The 17,200-nt window shown below is 42.2% G+C and overlaps 1 protein-coding gene across 2 annotated transcripts; it reads left to right on the forward strand.

Annotated features, from left to right (window-relative positions):
- Positions 1 to 4,218: 4,218 nt before the first annotated feature.
- On the forward strand, positions 4,219 to 6,034 carry LOC120063816 (CD276 antigen homolog). 2 transcript variants are annotated; one of them, XM_039014127.1, is made up of 4 exons: positions 4,219 to 4,605; positions 4,803 to 5,066; positions 5,292 to 5,396; positions 5,503 to 6,034. In XM_039014127.1, exons 1-4 carry the CDS (start codon positions 4,230 to 4,232, stop codon positions 5,589 to 5,591), a joined length of 834 nt encoding a protein of 277 aa, XP_038870055.1. In that variant the 5' UTR covers positions 4,219 to 4,229; the 3' UTR covers positions 5,592 to 6,034. The 2 variants fall into 2 exon arrangements, with proteins under 2 accessions (XP_038870055.1, XP_038870054.1); XM_039014126.1 differs by having other exon boundaries at positions 5,292 to 6,034.
- The last annotated feature ends 11,166 nt before the right edge of the window (positions 6,035 to 17,200 follow it).

The following is a 17,200-nucleotide window of genomic DNA, read 5'->3' on the forward strand; positions in this document are numbered from 1 at the left end:
CTCACTGTTTCACTTGGATTATATTTCTACACCACTTAGGACACATCAAAATAAACCACATCATAAGGTTTGGCTCAGAGTGAAAATTGAGAAGTGACTTACTGAACAGCAATTTGTACATAAGCTCCTATAAACTGGTCCATTTACTGTAAGCATTGTGTGAACAGAATCTTGCCTTGAACTGTTTGAGACTAGAAACATGTTTCTGATAACAGAAGGATTAGCATAGGCTTATTTTAGTTTAATTTATTTGCTCCAAGTGATAAAACAACAATACAGATAGAAACAAATAAAATGGTTTGTTAAAGAAGATAAATGGCATATACTATGTATCATATGTATCATACAGCCACAGGTGGATTTGGGAGCTATGCAATGAGTCATTGTATAAAGAGAAGTTAATCCGTCATGTATTAAGTGAGAGAGAGTGAGAGAAACACAGAGCGAGAGATGGGAGGAGATGGGGGGTGGAGAGAGAGATCTTATTTTTTGTCATTTCTCAGTTCTCTATTGTAATTAAGTAATTATCTGTGTGTCATTTTTTTTGTGCATGGATAGTTTCCATAAGGGAGGTAACAAGCTTCAGGTGAGTAAGATAAAGAAATGTGTTTGAAGTAAGGAGGGGCGAGAGGAGCACAATTTGCTTTAGAGAAGCAACGATATGACATACAAGCATTCTGATAGAAGATCACAGAAGGCAGGGCGCGAAAACATCAGGAAGAGGGAGAGATAGCTCAGTGAAAGACATTTTGGTAAGGTGAACCTTGATGATCCCAGTGATCTGCATACTGTTGATTATGATAGTGATTTTCCTGATAGGAATGTGTGCCCTGCATGCAAGCAGAAGTCAAATATTTGCTAAGCAAAAATCTGCTGTGTACCGCTTCCTCATAACAACAACCTTGCGGAAATAGCCTGCGGTAGAAACAGAACGTTTTGACTCAGCACACACAACTGGCACAGGTGCATGAAAGAGTGACAGGACAACGATAATGAGACATTGCGGTGAAATGCTACTACTAGTGTGTGTTTAAGTTGTTTGTACAGGAGGATTTTGTTAACATGGATTTGATGGAACGATTGACACCGGAAATGGATAAATATACCACAGTTAAGGAGGAGCCACACTGGAGGGACACCATGTTTCTCATTCAACTTTCCTCCCGCTTAGGAGCAGGTGGGGACACGGTAGACAGTAAGCTCCAAACTAAAAGGACTGTTTATTTGATTGTTTTTTCATCCATATATCCTGAGTGCAATGACCAGACTAATATATATTTGTATTTGGCTGTTATCTGGTAAGTTTTATTTTCTGTTGTGGCGTTGTAGATTTGCACATGATTGTGTCCCTCGTGGCTGTCCCTGGGCATTTTATCCACACGCCTTTACATTCAAATCCAACATACAACCAAATGCACAATTTATTATTTATTTACAACACAATGTCCCAAAATGTATTGAAATAAAAATAAATTAAAAATTGCTGTTTGGATAGGGCGTGGTTGTCTAATGCAAGGTGCTGCTACGTTAGTGCACCAAGTATTTGTAAGTAGGCTATGCTGGCAGGCTACTGACAATACTGTAATTATAATTGATTGGATTATTAGAGCGCTTTTCCAGACACACTTTTCTAATTTGAGGGAGGAAACCCACCTTGGTCACCCACCTTGGTGATGCCATGGCACACATTTTGAACCAGATAGCTCACCACATGCTATACCCTAGGATAGGAGGTGTGGGTTAATAGGAATAGCTTGAATCTTTAGAGCCAGACTGGTTATGATGTGATAAACCGATCTACTCTTGATGCAATAACATTTGAGATGCACTGTTAGGAAAATAGAAAGCAGATATTTCTAATCACAAGCTTGCGATGCTTGTTACTCAGTGTTTGTGATTATCTCTGTGTAAGCCCTCAAAACATTTCTGAACATATGACAGCAAGAGTTTTGGAGGGGAGCAGTATTGCTCAGATTGGTCGCGGCCTGCCATTCCAAATTGGTTTTCTTTTGTAGTCCTGCTACAAATGGGGTACGGAAACAACTAGCTCCTATGAGCCTAGTTCACAAAACAACTTCCAAGCTCAAATGTTATTGCATGATGTTCATCCTATTTCTATAAGATTTCCCAAAATAACATACATTTGTAAAGGTCAGGAGCCTTTGCTAGGGTTTCTCTTTATAGTTTTGAATGAGCATGCAGAGCAAAGACTTGGTTACGGTCTGCTAATGAAACAAAACGTCAGACAGTACATGAAGTAGTGGGGTGATTTTCAAACTTCAAACAGAGATAGTATGAGCTGCACAGAAGTGACTTGAATGTACTCTTCTTTCCCAATTCATTGTGTAAATTGAAGGCTACTGTAGCAGTATAAAAGCCACAGCCTGTAAAATGTTAAACTAATAATACACTACATGACCAAAAGTATGGTCGTCGAACATCTCATTCCAAAATCATGGGTATATGGAGTTGGTCCCCCCTTTGCTGCTATAACAGACTCCACTCTTCTGGGGAGGCTTTCCACTAGATGTTAGAACATTGCTGCACGGACTTCAAATCAAATCAAATGTTATTGGTCACATACACATGGTTAGCAGATGTTAATGCGAGTGTAGCGAAATGCTTGTGCTTCCAGTTCCGACGGTGCAGTAATATCTAACAAATATACTAACAAATTCACAACAACTATGTGATGCACACAAATGTAAAGGGAAGAATAAGAATATGTACATATAAATATATGGACGAGCAATGGCCGTGTGGCATAGGCAAGATGCAGTAGATGGTATAGAATACAGTATATACATATGAGATGAGTAATGTAGGATATGTAAACATTATTAAAGTGCCGTTATTTAAAGTGACTAGTGATACCTTTATTAAGTCAATTTATTTAAGTGGCCAGAGATTTGAGTCTGTATGTTGGCAGCAGCCTCTATGTTAGTGATGGCTGTTTAACAGTCTGATGGCCTTGAGATAGAGGTTGTCTCTTGGGCCCAGCTTTGATGCACTTGCTTCCATTCAGCCACCAGAGCATTAGTGAGGTCGGACACTGAAGTTGGGCGATTAGGCCTGGCCCAGAGTAGCTGTTCCAATTCATTCCAAAGGTGTTCGATGGTGTTGAGCTCAGGGCTCTGTGCAGGCCAGTCAAGTTCTTCCACACTGATCTCAACAAACAATTTCTGTATGGACCTCGTTTTGTGCACGGTGGCATTGTCATGCTGAAACTGGAAAGGGCATTCCCCAAAGTGTTGCCACAAAGTTGGAAACACAGAATCGTCTAAAATGTCATTGTATGCTGTAGTGTTAATATTTCCCTTCACTGGAACTAAGGGGCCTAGCCCAGACCATGAAAAACAGCCCCAGGCCACTATTCCTCCTTCACCAAACTTTACAGTTGGCACTATGCATTGGGGTGTGTAGCGTTCTCCTGGCATCCACCAAACCCAGATTCGTCTGTCAGACTGCCAGATGGTGAAGTGTGATTCATCACTCCAGAGAATGTGTTTCCAATGCTCCAGAGTCCAATGGTGGCGAGCTTTCCACCCCTCCAGCCAACGCTTGGCATTGCACATGGTGATCTTAGGCTTGTGTGAAGCTGCTGGGCCATGGAAACCCATTTCATGAAGCTCCCGACGAACAGTTATTGTGCAGAGTTTGCTTCCCGAGGCAGTTTGGAACTCGGTAGTGAGTGTTGCAACCGAGGACAGATGATTCACACTCGGCGGTCCTGTTCAGTGAGCTTGTGTGGCCTACCACTTCGCGGCTGAGCCGTTGTTGCTCCTAGACATTTTCCACTTTACAATAACAGCACTTACAGTTGACCGGGGAAGCTCTAGCAGGGCAGAAATTTGACAAACTGACTTGTTGGAAAGGTGGCATCCTATGACGGTGCCACATTGAATGTCACTGAGCTCTTCAGTACGGGCTATTCTACTGCCAATGTTTGACTATGGAGATTGCATTGCTGTGTGCTCAATTTTATACACCTGTCAGCAACGGGTGTTGCTAAAATAGCCAAATCCACTAATTTGAAGGTGTGTCCATATACTTTTGGCCATTTAGTGTATATAGGCCCTACTAAGGTAACATACCCCTTTATTTGAAGAATATGATTAACATACAGTATCTTAAAGAGATTGGTACAACTGTCTTATGTTGTCATATAAAGTGCATGCTTTCCTGTAACAAACAGTTTTTTTTCTTAAACAGTTGTAGACTCATCTCAGATGTCGAGCCATCCCATCATTGGGATTCTTGGAAAGTCCATCATGTTGCCTTGCAGCCTGAATTCATCTGCACCCGTTGTCCCAGCAAGACTCACACTATACTGGACAGCAAGACTCAAGCACCAGAAGGAGGACCAAGTGGTCCATGCCTTATACAATGGAAAAGAGAACAACGACCCCCAATTTCCATTCTACAAAAACAGGACGCAAATCTTCAAGGACCAGCTTTCTTCTGGGAATTTCTCCCTCTTGCTCAAAGATTTAAGGGTTGAAGATGACCTCACAACTTTCTTCCTCTTTTATCATCAAGAGGATGGAAATTACAACACACTTGACCAAAACAAAGAGATGTGCTTGACCACTGTAAAAGTAGCAAGTAAGACAGTTTTACATACAAAAAATGCCAGTAGTCAAAGGCACATTTAGCAATATTAATTTGTGTGTACAAGACAACGCCCATTGCCATTACGCACCAAATACCTATAAAACATGAATAACTGTACTTATCATGTTTGATTTCCACTATTGTGACTTTGTCTAAGTGCTTTATCTTTGTCATGGCATGCTCTGCAGAAAGCTACCATAAACCCATTGTGACAGTGAACTATGAAGAATGGAAGGCAGAATGCACTTCTCAGGGAGGCTACCCTAAACCTAGACTGACCTGGACCAATCAGAACGGCTTACTAGACCCCGAGGTTCCTCAGATTGTTCAGGATGCAGGAAGTGGAACATTGAACATTTCCAGCACGGTGAACATCACAGACAATCAGACTGTGACGTGCTCCATCTTCAACCCGACTCTGAAAGAGACCTTGAACACCACAAGATCAACAGGTGAGTAGCCTAAAGTATTATGACAAGAAAGCATGTCAACGGATGGTCAATTACAAGTAGATTACTGGAGATTAGCTCTGGTTATAGTAAAGCAGTAAACAGCTGACACTTGAAGCTATCTGGCTGTGATCTTACCCTTAGTGGCTGTCTATGTGCTAGTGACCCTAGTTGGTTGGAAGTATAGGAAATATTAGGGAAACACCTCTCTTTATCCTCTCCCTACAGACGAGGAGCAAGCGGGCCTCTTGAGCGGCATAAAAGCAGGGATTGGTGCTGTTGCTTTTGCTGTTGTTGTGATTGGGTCAACACTGGTGTTCGTCTGCTGGAAAAGTAAGTCATGCACTTGTTATCTTTCATCACTGTTGCGTTTCATGTCACAGCGGAATCTCCTGAATGACTATGATGCCATTAAGCAACTCTCTCTTTGTCACTCCAGAGAGCATGCAACAGAATGGTGCCGATACACAGGAGATGGGCCCACTACGACATAGCCTACTCCAATGTGTGCTTACTACAAAGTGTTAAACTGGTAATATTGATCAAATATTGATCTATAGAATGTTTTTTTAATCAATGTTACCATTTGACACTTAATAACCCTTTAATACATTTTGATCCCAGGATGTGACTGAACACAGTGTCACAGTGCTGTTAGGATCAAGGTCACTCAAGAATAGGGTTCTCTAGCTACTAAAATACCTCAATTTTGATTGATTATTTGTTAGTACAGTTGAAGTCGGAAGTTTACATACACTTAGGTTGGAGTCATTAAAACTCGTTTTTCAACCACTCCACAAATGTCTTGTTAACAAACTATAGTTTTGGCAAGTCGGTTTGCCACTGTACCATGATGATGCTGTAGGGAGGAACACAGGCAGGGTTGGTCTTAAACACATCTGTCACACCCTGGCCTTAGTTATCTTTGTTTTCATTATTATTTTAGTTAGGTCAGGGTGTGACATGGGGAAGTTTGTGTGTTTTTGTATTGTCTAGGGCACAGGTGTCAAACTCATTCCACGGGGGGCCGAGTGTCTGCGGGTTTTCGCTCCTCCCTTGTACTTGATTGATGAATTAACATCACTAATTAGTTAGGAACTCCCCACACCTGGTTGTCTAGGGCTTTATTGAAAGGAAAAACCAAAAACCTGCAGACACTAGGCCCTCCGTGGAATGAGTTTGACACCCCTGGTCTAGGGTGTTGTATGGTTTAGGGGGTTTAGTAGAGTAGATGGTTTAGTGTTCAGTGTAGGTGTCTAGGAAAGTCTATGGTTGCCTGAATTGGGTCTCAATTAGAGACAGCTGGTTATGGTTGTCTCTGATTGGGAGCCATATTTAAGGCAACCATAGGCTTTAGCTGTTTTGTGGGTAATTGTCTATGTCTATGTGTAGTGTTTGTGTCAGCACTATCTGGATTTATAGCTTCACGGTCGTCTGTTTGTTGTTTTGTTTTGTTTTTCCTTCTTATAATAAAGAGAAGATGTATTTTTCACGCGCTGCGCCTTGGTCCTCTCTCTCTCCCTTTGACGATCGTGACACATCTGCTTTGGGTCCGCAAAGTATTAAGCCTGGTTGACAAAAAAAGTGCAATGTCAGTTGGTTTACCTTGGTTTAATAGATTTTTCTTTATTATTTTTATGATCCATGACAATGAAGGACTGAAAATGTTCTTTATGTTCTCTGTTACATTCCCATTCATATGCTTCAAATATTATTGTATTAAGGGGCTATTCTTGTGTTTTTTACTTAGCTTTCTGTACCGTGGTAATGGGTCAATTTTAGTTATGCCAGCAATTTTCATGATTGGCAGCTACACAGAATCTGATATGACTTGAAACTTAAATGACAATGACCTGAAACAAGACATTTTGAAATGTTGTACAATACTACTGTCAAGAGGTTCTTTGTGTTTCAACAGGAAGATTGCATGTTATGTTATTTTCTTTTTTACCTCATTGAGCTTTTAACTAATAAAAGATTCCTCTTGATATATTTGTTGTTGGTTGTATATTTTATTTGTTATTGGTTTTTCTGTAAAACACTAAAGAGCAATATCCCCATCATCAAAGACAGTTACGGCAGCAATATTGTGTCTTTGGTCGTCTTGTATGTGCAGTGATATGAGTAAAAAATAGGTAGGATTCAACAGGGTATATTTACTCAGCAGTTCAGTAGCCTATTACTGAACATTGCCCAGTAAACAACATTATAGCATCCCCTCATGGAAAAGAGCAAATGAGCTAATTATAATACACAAAGTAAGCACAATGAGTGGATAAGAGGCAAGCCGTAATTTCAATTAAGATAATGAGCAAGCTAAAACGGACAATATCCCTATTTGTTCAGCATGGACAGCAGCCAAATTCAGAACATGTGCCGTTCTTACAGTATCCTCCCTACACACCAAGTCAGAACCGTAGGATAATTAACGGGTGCAAATAAACAGACAATGAAAGCTTTTAAAATATTTTATGATGACATTTCTCTAAAACTGGCTGTAGGCCACATGTGCACCACCAAGTCAGAATGGTAGGCTAAGTTCTGAGAGGGAGAGGGACCAAATTCATAGGGTGAGACACGTGCTATTAACATCTTACTACACAACATACACTTAGTATTACTTTCTTAGCTACAGTATACATATCTCCCTGGCCTATTTTTGGACTCACCATTTTGCTAAGCTCACTTGAACAGGAAGGTGGCATGGCATTCATTCTTGTTGGCAAAGTTTTTGTCATCAAACTTTGTCAAAGTCTGTCATTCTCTGGATTTATGGTGCTTTCTAGACAACTGTAAAAAAAAACAAGGTCGAATCATGACGTCAGTGATCTTCAGGTCGGTAAGTTGGAGCTCTAGAAAGAGACCCGAGTTCCCAAATTATAATTCCGAGTTGGATGTCCTTTCAAAACAAGTTTATTTTCCCTGAGTTCCCAGAGAATGCCCAGTTCCGAGTTCCCAGTAGAAGTCATCCTGGATTGACATTGTGGCCAATGTATTCAAACTTTTTTGGCTCATGGTTTTAAGTGTGAATGTTTATCCTTTAAAGCATGGAAAAGAGACCCTTTCAGACATATGTTTTAAATCCTTAAACCAAGACTTGAACCACTGAATAGCAGGAAAAAGTAAAAGTTTGTGAGGGTTTTAGGTGACAAGACAAATTTCTAATTTCTTTAGCCTCCTGAGGTTGAAGAGGCTGTGTTGCGCCTTCTTCACCACACTGTGTGGGTGATCCATTTCAGTTTGTCAGTGATGTGTACGCCAAGGAACTTGAAGCTTTCCACCTTCTCCACTGCGGTCCCGTCGATGTAGATAGGGGGGTGCACCCTGCTGTTTCCTGAAGTCCACGATCATCTCCGTTGAGTGAGAGGTTGTTTTCCAGGCACCACACTCCCAGAGCCCTCACCTCCTCCCTGTAGGCTGTCTCATCATCATTGGTAATCAAGCCTACTACTGTTGTGTCGTCTGCAAACTTGATGATTCAGTTGGAGGCGTGCTTGGCCACGCAGTCATTGGTGAACAGGGAGTACAGGAGGGGGCTGAGCACGCACCCTTGTGGGGCCCCAGTGTTGAGGATCAGCGGAGTGGAGGTGATGTTTCCTACCTTCACCACCTGGAGGGGGCCCGTCAGGAAGTCCAGGACCCAGTTGCGCAGGGTGGGGTTCAGACCCAGGGCCTCAAGCTTAATGATGAGCTTGGAGGGTACTATGGTGTTGAATGTTGAGCTATAGTCAATAAACAGCATTCTTACATAGGGAATCCTCTTGTCCAGATGGGATAGGGCAGTGTGCAGAGTGATGGCAATTGCATTGTCTGTGGATCTATTGGGGTGGTAAGGAAATTGAAGTGGGTCTAGGGTGGCAGGTAAGGTAGAGGTGATATGTTCTCTCAAAGCACTTCATGATGACAGAGGTGAGTGCTGCGGGGCGATAGTCATTTAGTTCAATTACCTTTGCCTTCTTGACTACAGGAACAATGATGACCATCTGGAAGCACGTGAGGACAGCACGTCAGACAGTACATGAAGTAGTGGGGTGATTTTCAAACTTCAAACAGAGATAGTATGAGCTGCACAGAAGTGACTTGAATGTACAGCTGACTGGGACTGGGATACGGAGAGATTGAATATGGTAGCCAGGTGGAAAGCAAGGCCAGCTGTAGAAAAATTCTTATTGAAATTCTCAATTATCATGGATTTATTGGTGGTGACAGTGTTTCCTAGCCTCAGTTCAGTGTGCAGCTGGGAGGAGGTGCTCTTATTCTCCATGGACTTTACAGTGTCCCAGAACTTTTTGGAGTATGTGCTACAGGATGCAAATTTCTAAAGAGCGGATTGTGGTTAAAAAAGCAGACAAAGGTGGCACTACAGTTGTGTGGAGTAAAAACAAATATGTGACAGAAGCCTACCGTCAATTAGACAATGATGAATTCTACCAATCTCTTACCTTCAACCCTACAGAGGACCTAAACTCTGAATTGAAAGGGATCCTCACAGAAGCTAAGGAGAATGGCTACATTTCAGACAATGAGTTCACATTTATTTTCAATGGCAGTCCACATATGGCTTCTTTTGATCTTCTTCCAAAAGTCCACATGAATCTTGAAAACCCCCCCAGGCAGACCAGTCATTAGTGGTAATGAAAGTCTGACAGAACCCATCTCTAATTACATTGATTACTTTATTAAGCCTTTTCTGACGTCACTCCTGGGCTATCTTCAAGATACCACAGATGTGTTGAACAAAATCTCTATACACCACCATTAGACATGAACAAGGATCGGCAGCTATGCACCATTTCTTACCCGGCCTGAAACTTAGATAACTCCTACAGAATTCATTGTCTCACTGACTGAATGGACTCTTAATCATAACATCTTTATCTGTCAGGACTGTATTTTTAAACAGGTCAAAGGATGTGCCATGGGAGCTTCCTACAGCCCTTCCTACGCAGGTTTGTACTTAGCTTGGATCCTTCTAATAACCATTTCTTTGACCGGATTATATGGTGGGGACGCTATATTGATGATGTTTGCCTGTTTTGGTCCGGCTCAGAAGATGAACTTATTTCCTTCCACCAATACCTTAACAGCATTAACCCTAACATCAAACTAACTATGGAGTACAGCAAGGATAACATTCATTTTTTGGACCTCGACATCAGTAAAAATGACAAAGGTTGTTTGCACACATCAATCTTTAGGAAGCCTTCAGATGGGAATACCATTCTGAGGGCAGACAGCTTTCACCCCAAAAGGCTAAAAGAGAACATTCCATATGGCCAATTCCAAAGAGTTCGCAGAATTTGCAATCAGGAAACAGACTACAGTGTCAAATCTGCTGAATTGGAGAATCGCTTCTTGAATCGGGGCTACAGAGTTCAGGTCCTGAAAGATGCAGGTATAAGGTGTCACGTCTGCTCCCGCTCTTCCCTTCCCCTGGCGTTTGAGGGCGCCAGATTACCCTGCATCACATGCTCCTGCAATCCATCACTCACACCTGCCCTCCCTCGTCACTCGCGTCAGCGTTATTGGACTCACCTGGACTCACGTATCACATGTTCTTTTCCTCCCCTATATTTGTCTGTGCCCTTGCTCTGTTCCCCGTTGCTGCATTGTAATTGTTTTTTGTCATTAGTTTCTGTTTGCTGACGCTGTTCCTGTCTTGTTCTATGTCTGTATTTATTAAATGTTACTCCCGTACCTGCTTCGTCTCTCCAGCATCAATACATGTGACATAAGGGCTGGAATACTTGACAGAGAGAACTTGTTGCTAAGGGGAGTGTCTCGTGATACATCAGAGAGAGTGTATTTTGTTACAAAAGCAGAGAACATTAAAAAAGTCATTAAAAATAATTGGGGAATCATCCAAAGTGATATGCTACTTAGCCATGTCTTCCCTGAGCCACCAGTCATAAGCTTTAAGAGATGTCCTACCCTAAATGACAAATTAGTCCACAGCTATCTTCCTGGTTACTCTCAAAAAACTTGGCTTGACCACAAACCCAAGAGCTCTTTTAAATGTAACCAGTGCAACCATTGCAGAAATATTGCACAGAAAAAGTATTTTGTTGACACAGCTTCTAAAATTGAGTATTATGTCAAGCATTTCATTAACTGCAAAACCACTCCTGTCATCTATAGATTGGAATGTCCATAGTACAAGGTGTTCTGCATTGGACGGACGAAGAGACACCTTCAAGACCGCTTAACGGAACACAAGTACGCCATATGGGTAGGCAATGAAGACTACCCCATGGCAAGGCACTACAAGTCCTTACACCATGGCAACCCTGCCTCCCTACAAGCTATGGGTATTGATCATGTCCCGGCCTCAATTAGAAAAGGGGACCGTCTTAAACAGTTAAAACAAAGGGAAAGTTTTGGGATTTACAAACTACAGGCCAGTAAGTACCCTTGTTTAAATGAAGATATGGATTTCTCACCCTTCCTGTAGGGTCGTGATAGGTCCATTTGCTGTCATCTAGTGGACATTTTGCTCAATTGCCCTCAGCTATGTTTAGACTGTTGTTGTTCATGTTTTGCTGTGTTCTAGTGAACTATGGAATATATTGCTCTCTTATTCTTGACACTTCTCCCAGTCATATTTAAGGTTACAACTACCTTTCTAGGCGTTCTGATACTTCTAGCTTGGAGTTGCATTTTTTGATAACATAGCTACAGTATTTCATTTTTTAATGTGTATAGTATTGCTTACTAGGTGTGTCAATTTTGTAACCACTCCCTCTTCAAATTAGGGCTAATTGGAAAAGCTGTTCAAAAGAGGACATTGTATTATTTCTTTGTACTCCCTGACGAAGGCCATGTAGCTGAAACGCGTCGGATTTGTTTCTATTGAACACGCCATACAAATAAATGCATTTTAATTAATTATATGAAGAGTGCCTTGGTCCTCCTGTCTTTTTGATTAATAATAAATATGTTGGAGTCACATCTCCATCTCAACCAAAATAAAAGTTAAACAATAGGAGTAAATCAAATTCAAAGTGCATTTAATGTTTTATTTGATTTAGTCCTATTCTTTAACTTTGATTTTTGGATGAAATGGAGACATGAATCTAACATATCAATTATTAATTTGTAGACAAACTGGAATTAAAGCCGTACTCAGTGTAACAGATGTACCCATCCAAGCAGAAGATACATATTCTTCAAATGTAGAAGTGGTTGCGTTGAAAACCAAAACACAATTCAATATCACTTCTGTAATACGGTAAATAGCCTATTAACATGTCGACAAGTTAACAAATTGTATATCGGATTCACGTCTCCAACTCAATCCAAAAATAAAAGTTATATAATAGAATTAAGCCAGTGGCTCAGATGGAACTATCCAAGCAGTATACATCCAAGACCGCCACAGTCCTAATCATGAGACATCACATAGCAGATGTGGGGGCCTGACTCACCATCTAAACAGGGAATTGAAAAAAGGGTGGGAAATGCCTAACCGAGAACAAGTCAGAATCAAAGCGTGATGGAGTAGTCTGGGAGGATTTTCAATGGCCTGTTTGGACAATTTCCACAGTGGTCTGTGAGATCCTTTAGAAGTGATATATGGAAGGCTCATGTCTAGGCTCATGTCTAAGGCCCAGTCCAAGGATATGGAGTTTCTATTGGTTTCTGGATAGCCGGATTGTCATTAGGTATACTGTGAAACTTTTTGAAACTTATTTGTGATTAGAGGAAGCTTGGACTGTTTACTCATGTCCTGTTCACAGTTTCGGCTAAGACTCAATGTCATTGTTGACCTTCAGAATTATGTACAGTTTTGCATGGGTGTACTTTCAAGAAACCTACTGCAATGACAATATCATTAGAACTCATTCTGAAACTAGACTCAACAGGCACACACAAATATACTGGCCCAATATGATATCCACAGTATGCAGGCTACATGTACAGATATTTCCCTATACAATTCCTCAGAAGTACTTAAAGAGGAAGGCAATTCTGTTGTAGCAATGATTAACAGAGCTGCAGCTTGTACGTTTCACAATACTTTGTCCAGCAGCACCAGATTTGCAGTGTTACAGCAATTCAACTCTGAGTAAGGCTACTCTGTAAAATGTAACCCTACATCACTTCTGCCCTTAATTCTACTGCATCTAGCTACCAGGCCGGTCGGTGTACATGTGTGTGTGCAACTGGTGTAGGTCATTTGCATTTAGCTGTAAGAAGCACAATACAGACAAAATTAAAAGTTATGAAAGACATATAATAAATATAATAATATAGATATTAGCGCCAGACTAAAAGTTGCTGTTAATAACAAAACCATAGGCCTAGACATGGTAGAAACGTTGCCTACACCTCACCTGGTCATTACATAGGCCTAAGCTTCTCATTACCGTATTACATTGTGGGATCTACAAATCCATACAAAATCATGTGTGGAGTTTTCAGATAATATGTACCACGCAACCATTACGCATGGACCCTCCATACAGTGCAGGGCAAGCACGTCACATGCTTAGGATGACCCTGGGGCGCTATCACCAGGATGGCCGGGTAGCATTCAGTAGCACGAAATTGTGACCGGCTCGATTTGGTCTTATGTAGCAAAATTTGAAATAGTGTTTTTTACATTTTACAGAGCTCGAAAATTGTATATCAAATCAAATTTTATGTCACATGCACCGAATACATGTGTAAACCTTACAGTGAAATGCTTACTTACAAGCCCTTAACCAACAATGCAGTTCAAGAAATAGAGTTAAGAAAATATTTACTAAATAAACTAAAGTAAAAAGATCAAATCATAAAGTAACACAAGAAAATAACATTAAAATAATGAGGCTATATAAAGAGAGCACCGGTAACGAATCAGTGTGAGGGGGTACAGGTTAGTCGAGGTAATATGCAAAGTGACTATGCATAGATAATAAACAGCGAGTAGCAGCAGTGTAAAAACAAAGGGGGGGGGGGGGTTAATGTAAATAGTCAGGGTGGCCATTTGATTAATTGTTCAGCAGTCTTATGGCTTGGAGGTAGAAGCTGTTAAGGAGCCTTTTGGTCCTGGACTTGCCATGTGGTAGCAGAGAGAACAGTGTATGACTTGGGTGTCTGGAGTCTTTGACAATTTTTTGGGCCTTCCTCTGACATCACCTAGTATATAGGTCCTGGATGTCAGGAAGCTTGGCCCCAGTGATGTACTGGGCCGTACGCACTACCCTTTGTAGCGCCTTACAGTCAGATGCCGAGCAGTTGTCATACCAGGTGGTGATGCAACCCGTCAGGATGCTCTCGATGGTGCAGCTGTAGAACTTAAGGATCTGGGGACACATGCCAAATATTTTCAGTAGCTAGAAGTGTTGTGCCCACTTTACAACTGTCTTGATGTTTGTACCATGATAGTTCGTTGGTGAAGTGGACACCAAGTAACTTGAAACTCTAGACCCGCTCCACTTCAGCCCCGTCAACGTTAATGGGGGCCTGTTCGGCCTTCCTTTTCCTACAGTCCACGATCAGCTCCTTTGTCTTGTTTACATTGAGGGGGAGGTTGTTGTCCTGGCACCACACTGCCAGGTCTCTGACCTCCTCCTTATAGGCTGTCTCATCGTTGTCGGTGATCAGGACTACCACTGCTGTGTCATCAGCAAACTTAATGATGGTGTTGGAGTCGTGCCTGGCCGTGCAGTCATGAGTGAACAGGGAGTACAGGTGGGGACTGAGCATGCACCCCTGAGGGGCCCCCATGTTGAGGATCAGCGTGGTGGATGTGTTGTTACCTACCCTTACCATCTAGGGGTGACCCGTCAGGAAGTCCAGGATCCAGTTGCAGAGGGAGGTGTTAGTCCCAGGGTCCTTAGCTTAGTGATGAGCTTTGAGGGCACTATGGTGTTGAACGCTGAGCTGTAGTCAATGAATAGCATTCTCACATAGGTGTTCCTTTTGTCCAGGTGTGAAAGGGCAGTGTGGAGTGCAACAGAGATTGCATCGTCTGTGGATTTGTTGGTGCGGAATGCAAATTGGAGTGGGTCTAGGGTTTCTGGGATAATGGTGTTGATATGAGCCATGACCAGCCTTTCAAAGCACTTCACGGCTACAGACGTGAGTGCTACGGGTCGGTAGTCATTTAGGCAGGTTACCTTAGTGTTCTTAGGCACAAGGACTATGGTGGTCTGCTTGAAACATGTTGGTATTACAGACTCAGTCAGGGACAGGTTGAAAATGTCAGTGAAGACACTTGCCAGTTGGTCAGCGCATGCTCGGAGTACACGTCCTGGTAATCTGTCTGGCCCTGTGGCCTTGTGAATGTTTACATGTTTTATAGGTCTTAATCACATCGGCTACGGAGAGTGTGCTCACACAGACGTCCGGAACAGCTGATGCTCTCATGCATGTTTCAATGTTACTTGCCTCGAAGCGAGCATAGAAGTTATTTAGCTCGTCTGGTAGGCTCGTGTAACAGTACTCTTCTTGCGTTGTGTACAATCAATCCTCGACACGAACTCCAACGTGTAGCACCAGTCATGGAGATTTATTCTGATAGGAACAGCACAAAATTGCACGTCATGCAATGCACGGCTCACCATCCAACTCTGCACTCACGCACTGTACAAAATATATGAACCCCCCCCACCAGACACAGTAAGTTGCTAGCTAGTACTGGCGGGAATTCTTTACAACCAAAATGCACAACCAATATTCTCCAAAAAACACTGCATCTTATGTGTGATGTTCGAATAACATTTACAAACAAATTTATATAAATTGTACATTTAAATCATCACTTGGGAGTATAAAAATCACTTTTGATGTACAGTGCTTTGCAACCAACAACTTACCGCTGGTTTGGTGCTTGTTCACTGGGACGATTCTAACTGAAACATCCTCCCTCGTAAGCAAGCTACGCAAACCAGCCAATAAGATGCCATGTTGAGTAGGTGACGGCAAGACAAAACTAAAACCAAAAACCCATTGGCTTAACAATAAAGTGGCAAGGGGAATCACCAATAAAACCCTGTTACACTCGTGTCACTGGGCAGCTCTCGGCTGTGCTTCCCTTTGCAGTCTTGCAGTAATATTTTGCAGGCCCTGCCACATCCGACGAGCGTGGGAGCCGGTGTAGTACGATTCGTTCTTAGCCCTGTATTGACGCTTTGCCTGTTTGATAGTTTGTCGGAGGGCAAAGCAGGATTTCTTATAAGCTTCCGGGATAGAGTCCCGCTCCTTGAAAGCGGTAGCTCTACACTTTAGCTCAGTGCGAATGTTGCCTGTAACCCATGGCTTCTGGTTGGGGTATGTACTGTACGTACAGTCACTGTGGGGACGACGTCCTCGATGCACTTATTGTTTAAGCCAGTGACTGATGTGGTCTACTCCTCAATGCCATGGGAAGAATCACGGAACATATTCCATTCTGTGCTAGCAAAACAGTCCTGTAGTTTAGCATCTGCTTCATCTGACCACTTTTTTATAGACTGAGTCACTGGTGCTCCCTGCTTTAATTTTTGCTTGTAAGCAGGAATCAGGAGGATAGAATTATGGTCAGATTTGCCAAATGGAGGGCGAGGGAGAGCTTTGTACGCGTCTCTGTGTGTGGAGTAAAGGTAGTCTAAAAAATGTTTCCCTCTGCTTGCACATTTAACATGCTGATAGAAATGAGGTAAAACTGATTTTAGTTTCCCTGCATTAAAGTCCCCGGCCACTAGGAGTGCCGCCTCTGGATGAGCGTTCTCCTGTTAGCTTATGGCGGTATACATTGACTGCGGTTTTAGTGCTAGCATCGGTCTGTGGTGTATGAAAAATATAGATGAAAACACTGTAGGTAGATAATGTGGTCTACAGCTTATCATGAGATACTCTACCCCCCGCCCCGTGTCTTACCAGAGGCTGCTGTTCTGTCTTGCCAATAGAGTGTATAACCCCCTAGCTGTATGTTGTTAATGTCGTCGTTCAGCCACGACTCGGTGAAACATGAAATATTACAGTTTTTAATGTCCCGTTGGTACGATAAACGTGCTTTCAGTTCGTCACATTTATTTTCCAGCAATTGAACGTTAGCTAGCAGGACGGAAGGCATGGGCAGATTAGCCACTCGTCGCCTGATCCTCACAAGGCACCCTGATCTCTTTCCGCGAAATCTGCATTTCCTTCTCTAGCGAATAACGGGGATC

The sequence above is a fragment of the Salvelinus namaycush genome, chromosome 19 (assembly GCF_016432855.1).
Source record: "Salvelinus namaycush isolate Seneca chromosome 19, SaNama_1.0, whole genome shotgun sequence".
Lineage (NCBI taxonomy): Eukaryota > Metazoa > Chordata > Actinopteri > Salmoniformes > Salmonidae > Salvelinus > Salvelinus namaycush.

Coding starts and splice junctions, on each gene's coding strand:
- LOC120063816 (XM_039014126.1), top strand. CDS start 4,230: ATGTCGAGCCATCCCATCATTGGGATTCTTGGAAAGTCCATCATGTTG. Junction 4,606..4,802: donor GACCACTGTAAAAGTAGCAA/GTAAGACAGTTT, acceptor CATGCTCTGCAG/AAAGCTACCATAAACCCATT. Junction 5,067..5,291: donor GAACACCACAAGATCAACAG/GTGAGTAGCCTA, acceptor CTCTCCCTACAG/ACGAGGAGCAAGCGGGCCTC.